The sequence below is a fragment of the Populus euphratica genome, unplaced genomic scaffold, assembly GCF_000495115.2.
Source record: "Populus euphratica unplaced genomic scaffold, PopEup_1.0 scaffold310.1, whole genome shotgun sequence".
NCBI classification, from domain to species: Eukaryota; Viridiplantae; Streptophyta; class Magnoliopsida; order Malpighiales; family Salicaceae; genus Populus; species Populus euphratica.
In genome coordinates, this window is record NW_011500197.1 from 97,305 (window position 1) to 105,955 (window position 8,651).

Below are 8,651 nucleotides of genomic sequence, written 5' to 3' on the forward strand. Positions count from 1 at the left end.
CACTGGGCAACCAAGAAGAGTCATGAAAGATTTGAAACCAGGGGATTACAAGCTAAACTCCAGCCTTGTCGAAATAGAAAGTAATTAAACATAATCAAGCTTTCAATATCACCATAAAGCATTCACTCTAGAGTCTAGTCCATAATCGAACAAGTCATCCATGAGAAGAAAATTAATGAAGTACGAAAACATTTGTTTATTGCCCGTTGTTCATCTGTTCTCTCTAGTTGAGATACAAGTTCTCCAGGTCTTGATCGACTTTTCTCACCGACACTGGCAACCTTACCCTTGCACCTTAGGTTTTGACAACAAGCTACTCTATTAATGGCACTTTCAACACTAAGACCCCCATGTTTTGACTATTGCTTGCTACACTCACATCCGACGACATGCCTGGGCAACGGGAATTGGCGGGTCTGTCAGAGAACCATTCTGTGTATGATCAGCAACCCATTGGTTTGCAGCCTGAGAATAGTGAACGCCATCCCAGCTTATGAAGACTGATGGATCTTTACAAGAGGCACCATAGACTACAGAATCGTTAACTTTTCCTTTGTTTCCACACCATATATGGTCAAAATTCACATGATACCCACAGCAGACCTTTAGAGGATCAGCGAATCCTGCAAATTGAAGTGCATGCAGCATTAATGGTGAATCTTGACAAGAGGTTTGCTTGATGAGCTGTGTCTAACCTAGTTAAAAAATGATGTTGACCATTACCTAAGTTCTTTGCATTGCTAATAAGTCCATACTTAGCAGAGTAGACATCCACATATGTTATTGCTGCTTCTGGGAGCTCAGCTTTTAATCTGACAATTCTCTCCTTGAGTTTGCTGTTAAACTCGATCGCCATTTCATTTTGAGCCTTGACACAGCCATGCTCATCAAGATAACCAGGTGCTGGGTTTGATACATAGAATAGATTCACAGGCAAGCACCCAATTGGACCTGTGTTGTGTATCCAGAATGCCCTCCCTCCTTGTTCATATAAATGCTACAAAAATGTGTGAAAAAACACGTTGGTAAACAGAAATCATCGTAGCATATGCAGCAGCAGTACTTACTTGGACAGCTGATGCCAACTGGTTAACGATGTCTGGCATTGCTGCACGAAGCTGATCAAAACTCATCTTCCTAAAACCAACAGAAAGATCATTTTGGCCTATATCAAATGTGTAAAGAGCCTTTGAGAACTCCTCCGCCCTGGGTAGTTTTTCTGCATCTGGGGTACTTTTCACTAAACAAACATCATGAAGAAAAGAAAAACAAGTCAATATCAATGAAATGATAGGCTGTCTAAAGAGAGGGAATTTTGATTCAAATAAGGAACCTTGATTGTATAGATCAGTGGTCCTAGCTTTGAACTGATCAAATTGAACAATCTGCATATCAAGAGCAAATGGACTAATCCCGTACTCAAATATGGTCTCATTCTGCCTCCTGATGGTTGATCCTCCTGTGGCAAAATTTGCACCATGCCTATAATTTGTTCCAATTGAATTCAGGTATGCACTCAAGTAGGGTAATTTCAAGCGCTCAGCTGCATAAATAAATAAATAGTCGAGCCAATTAACAAACACTCAATAAAGAAAGTGAGAAAGAAATGTAAGTGTGATGCTGCATTGCTGGGATGTTTTTCTTTTCTTTACCTATAAAGTCAATAATCACGCGGCCATCAGAGTCTCTGCCAGCAGGTTTGTGAAAGAAAGCCTCACCATATGGTGCAGAGATGGGCACAAATGCAGCTGATATACCACCAGTGTCCGAGTTTGAGTCACCGAAGTTGTAAATTGCAGGAAATTCACAGGGTGGTGGCACGGGATCGGCAACTACAACAGAACTCAAAAACCACAAAACCACCAGAAGAAACCAAGTTGCCACAACTGATCTCAAAAACCCCATTTGTCTTTGTTCGCTCTGGCTCTCTGGGAACTTCTTCTAGTGTTTTAAGGAGACCCAATGGCGTAAGGACAAAAGTATATCTCCTTTTTCTTTTTTTTGGGATCTGAAGTAAAAATCTACCTCTCTCTCTCTCTCTCTCTCTCTCTGTCCCTCCTGTCTTCCACATACGAGACCTCCTCTTTTTGGTACCTCTCTCTCTCTCTCTCTCTCTCTCTCTCTCTCTCTCTGTAATCTTGGTCCCTCCTGTCTTCCACATACGAGACCTCCTCTTTTTGGTACTGTCATCCACCATCACTGCCTACCGTTTTTATTAGTAAGCATGCACTATATAGTTTCACACCGTTGAGGTGATACAGGAATTGTATAGGCTTATCCACGGTGAGGTTCTTACGCGTTTATATCTTTTTTTTTTTTAATTATTATTGATTAAATAAATAATTTCTATTAAAAAAACTAAACCCTCAATCTTTTACCATAAGACTAAACACATTACATCGCGGATTATTATAATGCAATACCATCTTTGTTCTTTCTTACAAAAATCAAAGGGCCTTTCTAGAAGGGTAAAATGTCTTTTTTCAGAAAATTCATTTGATATTATGAAATTAATGAGATGTATAATAGTTTATCAACATTTTTTTAACAGTTAAATGACATAAATGCTCATAAAAGTAAACAAAAAGTTAAAAGGATAAGAGGGGCTTTTATGTTATTTTTATTTTTATAAAATAATAAAATTATTTCATTACCTTTCAAGTAAAAAATAAAATAAAAAGTACAAGAGGGCTCAAATGGTATTTTCATCGTGTTTATATTTTTTATTATAATTTATTTGAATTAAGAGCAAATTTATCTTTTAGCAAATTAAAAAAAAAAAAGCATGGATAATTAATGAGTGAACTTTGCATACACTTTTTGGACGGCCTATACAGAGTCTTTTAGATGGCCTATACAGAGTCTTTTAATGGTTAAAAGAATTCAAATGTTATATCTTTTAAAGTATTTAGTAATGATACAACTAATAAAGTGATACATGTAGTATAACTTTTAGTGGTTGAATTCCCTCTCTCTTTTTTCTCTCCTCTTCTTCAAATCCACACCAAATTAGCCAAAATTCAGAGTTGTCCTCCTGTTTATTTTTTTCTTTCAATTATGATCTTTTTTTTAATTGGTCTTTATTTTTTTATTTTATCCTTTTTTATTTGATTTTATTTAATTTTTATATCAAATTTAGAACTCTTTCTTTTAATTGCTTTTTTTTTAATTATTTTCTTAATTTTTCTCTTTTTTTTTTATTTTATCTCTCAATATTTTATTTCATTTATTTTTTTATCCAATTTTGGTCCTCAATTTTTTAATTTTTTTATCCTTTTTTATTATTTATTTTTAATATTTTGTCCCTTAACATTTTGTTTCATTTATTTTTTATCCAAATTTGGTCCTCATTTTTTTAATTTTTTTTAATTTAAGCCATTAACATTTTATTTTATTTTATTTTATTCATCCAATTTTGTTTCTTGTTCTTTTAATTGATTTTTTTATTCTTTTTTATTTTTTTAATTTTATCCCTTAATATTTTATTTTATTTTTTATTTAATTTTGATCTTCATTTTTTTAATTGCTCTTTTTTATATCATTTTCTTATTTTATACGGTTATCCAGTGTTGTGAGTTTGTCAATCTAATTTATTTGCTCTGGAATTTTTTTATATTTTTTCAATTTAATCCTTTGATATTAGGCTATTAGATTTTGAGCTTTTTAATTATTATTTTTATGTTTTTTTTTTCTTTTTATGAGATTATCTCAAGTCTTGGGTTAGTCAAGTCCTAGGTGACTCTTTTTGTTTCAATTATTTTTTCTCTATTTAAATTAGATCCTTTTATCTATATCACTTTTTTTAAAAAATATTTTTTTAATCTTGATCACAATTTTTTTTTATTTCAATTTTATCCTTTGAGATTATGGTTTTAGGCTCCGAGCCTTATGGTTTCTTTCGCTTTTCATTCCACGAGGTATCCAAATATCATATATCACGTGTTTGTCAAGTTAACCCGAGTTAACTCGAGTTATCATAGCATGAATATCTTTTTTTATGTTAGAAAAAATTTAACTCGACCCCTGACACAACGCATATAAAAAAATCTAGTATTTGTACTATATTCATCAATTATGGGGTATATATATTTAACAAAATACTAAAAAATGGGATTAAAAGATTGTAGCCATATCTATAAAACATTATTTATTGTGATAGTGTTTCGTTTTGCTTTTTATTATTTAGTTGTTATTTTTTTCAATTTCACCCTATAAAAATTGATCTTCTTTATATTTATTTATTTATTCAATTTTATCCCTGAAATTTAGATTATTTTAGGAATTGTGCTTAGTATTTTTTCCCCTCTATGTTAGGTTATATATTAATATCATAGATTTGTTTTTTTTAATTTCAACTTTTAACATTGGACATGTTGGAAATAGACCTTCATAATCTTTTATTTATTAATTTCTTATGAATTTATACTAGTCTTATGAACTAAGTTGTGGGCTTAACAAATTAGATTAGGTTAGCTTGGGTTATATTTTTTATTTTTTTTAATTTCTTCCTTTAACATTGAGTTAGTTGGAAATTGAGTTACATAATTTATTTTGATTTGTCTTTTATGATATTATCTTGATTTATAATTTAAATCACGAGTTTGACAAATTAACGAGGATTGACTCTCTTTATATTTTTTGGGTCTTTTTTTAATTGAATATTTTTTTAATTAGGCTTTTTAATTTTTTTATTTGCTTTCTATAAGATTATCTTAATCTCTTAATATAGGTCACAGGTTTGACAGGTAAACACGGGTCAACTCGGTTTATTTTTTGGGTTCCTTTTCAATTAAGTATTTTTTCTTTTCAACTTTACCCTGTAACTACTCAATATTCTTTTAGATTTAGTTTTTTATTTTTAATTTCATCATTCAATAGTAGATTTGCAAATTGAGTTTCATAGTTTTTTTTTTAAATTTTTTCGTGGGGTTATCCAAGTTTTTTTATTTGATTTTTATGAAGTTAACTTGGTCTCATAATTCAGGTCATAGATTTAATAAGTTAATTTAGGTTGACTTCAGTAATTTTTAAGGTCATTAATTAATTTTTTTAAATTTCGTCCTTTAACATTAAATTATTTAAAAATTAGGTTTATTATTTTTTTGAATATTTTTGTTCTTTTTTTAATTAATGTTTTTTTTTATTTTATCCTTCAACATTAGTTACTTAAGAATACTTCATAATATTTTTTTTTCTATAGGGTTATCATGGTCTTATGACACGAGTTATAGATTTGATAAGTTAACCTAAGTCTTTCCAATTTATAGTTGTTTCAATATTTAAAAAATTAAATATAATCTAAAATAATATGTGTCAATATTAAAAAACATATTGTCTAATATGTATCATATTTTTAAGTTCAAGTTTAATTTATTTTATTAGAAAACACATTAACAACGTATGGATATTTTCTTACATTAAAAAAATTGATTTGAATTGGAGAATGAAGCACATCAATGATCTAATTGTACAAAATACTAAACTGTGTGGAAAATTCAATGTAGTTTTTTTTACAGCTCATTATCTCACAAATTACTTTAGATTGGAATAGTCAAATTTTTTTAAAAAATTTATTTGGTTCTCAAACATTGTTTTTTCACGATTGAGCCCTTTTAGGCTTGAATTAACATCCAATTGTATAATGTTTTTTTGAAATGAAGGGTTGAATTAAAAGACAAATAACTAAAGTGCAAATGGCAAGTAAAATAGATAATGTTTTAGAATTTCATTTGAAAACTTATTTTTTGTCCCTCCATCTTTTTTAGCTATTAGGTAATCAATCTCTTTAGTTTTCTGAAATTCAAATTTAATATTCAACTTTATTTTCTTAATTTTTAGTTTTTTTTTTTGTGAGGGGAGAGAGAGGCTTGCTAGATTCTAGTGTAAAGAGATAAATTTATCATTGTTGGCAGTTTCAAACACAAAAATGATTGATTTTTGTATCAATAGATTCCATTTCATAAGAGTTGTCACACGTGTAGTTTGACCTAAGTGTTTTTTTCCTTCTTATTTCCCGAGAAAGCAGAATAATTTATGTTTCATGTTAATTGCAGTTTTTTGAATTGTTTTTCATGGCCATGGATAGGTTTATTAAGATATTTTGAATTTTTTTGTGTTTTGGGTAAAAACAAATAAGTTGAAATGATTTTTTAATGAATAAAAAACCAAACCCTGAATTTTCCAACCACCCTTGGTCGTTGGAATCTACAGAAAGCAGACGACATATCACGTGTTGTCTTTTTTTTCAAAAAAAAAATATTGATGACAAGTCAGCCACCCTTTTAAAAAATAAAAAATAAAAAAGGCTCATGCAAGCAAGCTAGGCTGGAAAGCCTTTGTGCCTAGGATTTTTGTTTTAATAATCAGGCTGATGTGGTTGGGTTTTTATTTATTATTTATTATTTTACTATTTTATATTTGGTTTAAAATTATTCGGTAAAATAAATCATTAGACCCATGAGTTTTATTTATTTTAAAAGTTAATCCATAACTTCCAAGATATTATTTGTTTAATCCATAACATCCATGTTTAACACTTTGTTTTTTTAATCAAATTTTGTTTCTTATTAATTTCTTCCTTTAACACTGCTATAATATGAGATTTAGCATTTCAATTTTTTTTTCAAGATAATCCCTACAAGTTTTGCATATCAACTAAAGTTAATCTAAATGTATCAAATGTTTTTCTATCTTAGTATTAGATCAAAATATTATTCAATATATGGTTAAAATATATTTTAAAAAAGACACATTACCAATATTATAGTTATGAAACCCTGCCCAGGGGTTAAACCGGCCAGGGGCCAAGTCCTAGGTTACATAGGTTGACCCAGGTCAACCTGAATCAACTTGGAAAAATTTTAAAAAATATTTAAAATTTTAATATTTCATATAAAAAAATTAAGAAACAATCAATATAAATATAAGCTATATATGTTGTAAATAATGAAGTTTAAAAGATTGTTTTAAAAGGTTTCTTTTGTCGCATATTAAAAAGATATTAAAAAAACCAATGTTTTATCATATATTGAAAAAACATAATTTTTTTCTTGTGAACATAGAGTATATATATATTTAAAAGATTTTTTATCCCACATTAAAAAATAAAATATTTTTTTAGCACATATAGTTAACTTTGAAATGAATTAATAATCAACTAAAAAATATATAAAAAAAATTCTGGCTAGGAAAAAAACATATTTAAAAAAAAATCCCTACCAAGTTATAAGCTAACCTGACAAGTGATTTTGTTTGAGCTAATTGCTATCGCGAGTTTTGAATGCAATAAATTTAGCTAAGATTTTAAATTACCCGAGTTATAGATTGATTAACCAGATGAGGTTGGATATGATAATTATGATGAATATCTAAAAATAATTAATGTTCAATTTCTTTTTACTATAACTCATGGCATGTTATAAACTAATAAGTTATCAGCAGGGATGATCATTTTTTGTTATATTTGATTCGGTTTTTATTTAAAAAATAATCAAAATAAAATTTTAAAAAATTAAAAAATTTGAACCGGAACCTATTTAAACTGATTAGTTTTGGTTTGAACCAGTTTGGTTTTTTAACATGAAAACTAAAAAAACCTATAATAGTCTATCTCTTTCGCGTTCCATGCAAAAATCTTGAGAGAGTGTTTGGGTTGTTATTGCTATCAATGATATTTTACCAAGAGCATTATGAACATGTGCATCTTGGCTTCCCTCACTCACAAGATGATGCTTCAAGAACTGAGTGAGCAAATGGAGTCGATTTCTAAAAACCACAAACAAAGAATTAGAACAACAAAATAAAAAGGAACAAGGGTCAAGAATCAGGGGCAGACTGAGAGCTACATCTTCTCACATTTTGCTCTATAAAAGGCTCGACTGGAAGCAAAGAACGAACGGAAAGAATAAGGCCCTTGGTAAATTCTTCAAGGCATTCATAATCTAACAGCTGCCCTATACTAAAAGTCTAGATCTAGCTAAAGTGACGGAAATTTTAATAGATTTAATTATTTTTTTCATAATTTGATTTTTTTTTTTAATTGATTTTTAGGTTTTTTACTCTGCCAGAAGCTGGTATATATCTATTGAATAACTATTATCTATTATTGGATAAAATGTGACCGCACTATAAGGTACAGGTGTCAAAGGGAAGGACCATGGGATTAAATGCTGAGGGACCTACTACACTCTCTCTGTTGGGTTCTCCATTTTCTGATTGATTGGCTAAAATGGATAATCATGTGGTTTTGATGGTAAATATCCTCAAAGTGAAAAGAAATCGGTGGGAATGCATACCAGAAGTCTCTTGAAGGTGGCCCACATGGTTTGTTTGGGTGCATGCAAGGCAGACAAGCAGCCACTAGAATCTGTGACGGAGGCATGGAACATATGGGACTGCGGGCTAGGACCGCTGTTTTGTCTTCTTGTATTCGCGAAATTAACGGTGACCATAGCCCGAGCCCAGCCATTTAAGATGACATATTCTTTTCTCTTTGGACAACTCAAGAACTTTTATTAATAAAATGATGAATATATCATTCTCGTTAAACCATAATTACAGAGATTCAAAAAAAAAAAAAACTTTATAAAAACCCTCCTATACAGAATATTACAATTACAAATTATAATTATAAAATATACTAAAATATCTAA

General features: G+C 29.6%; 1 protein-coding gene across 2 annotated transcripts in view; it reads right to left on the bottom strand.

Moving 5' to 3' along the window:
- Positions 1 to 45: 45 nt before the first annotated feature.
- LOC105111798 (GDSL-like Lipase/Acylhydrolase superfamily protein) overlaps positions 46 to 8,651 on the bottom strand; it is an 18,394-nt gene continuing 9,788 nt past the window's right edge. Inside the window, exons 2-6 of one of the 2 annotated variants that reach the window (XM_011007251.1) lie at positions 1,653 to 1,924; positions 1,334 to 1,543; positions 1,068 to 1,240; positions 724 to 997; positions 46 to 623 (exon numbers count right to left, since the gene is read on the bottom strand). In XM_011007251.1, coding sequence (XP_011005553.1) covers positions 376 to 623; positions 724 to 997; positions 1,068 to 1,240; positions 1,334 to 1,543; positions 1,653 to 1,905 — 1,158 coding nt within the window. In that variant the 5' untranslated portion in view covers positions 1,906 to 1,924 and the 3' untranslated portion in view covers positions 46 to 375. Of the gene's footprint in view, positions 624 to 723; positions 998 to 1,067; positions 1,241 to 1,333; positions 1,544 to 1,652; positions 2,087 to 8,651 lie in introns of those variants that run through there. The other variant, XM_011007250.1, reaches the window with a different exon arrangement.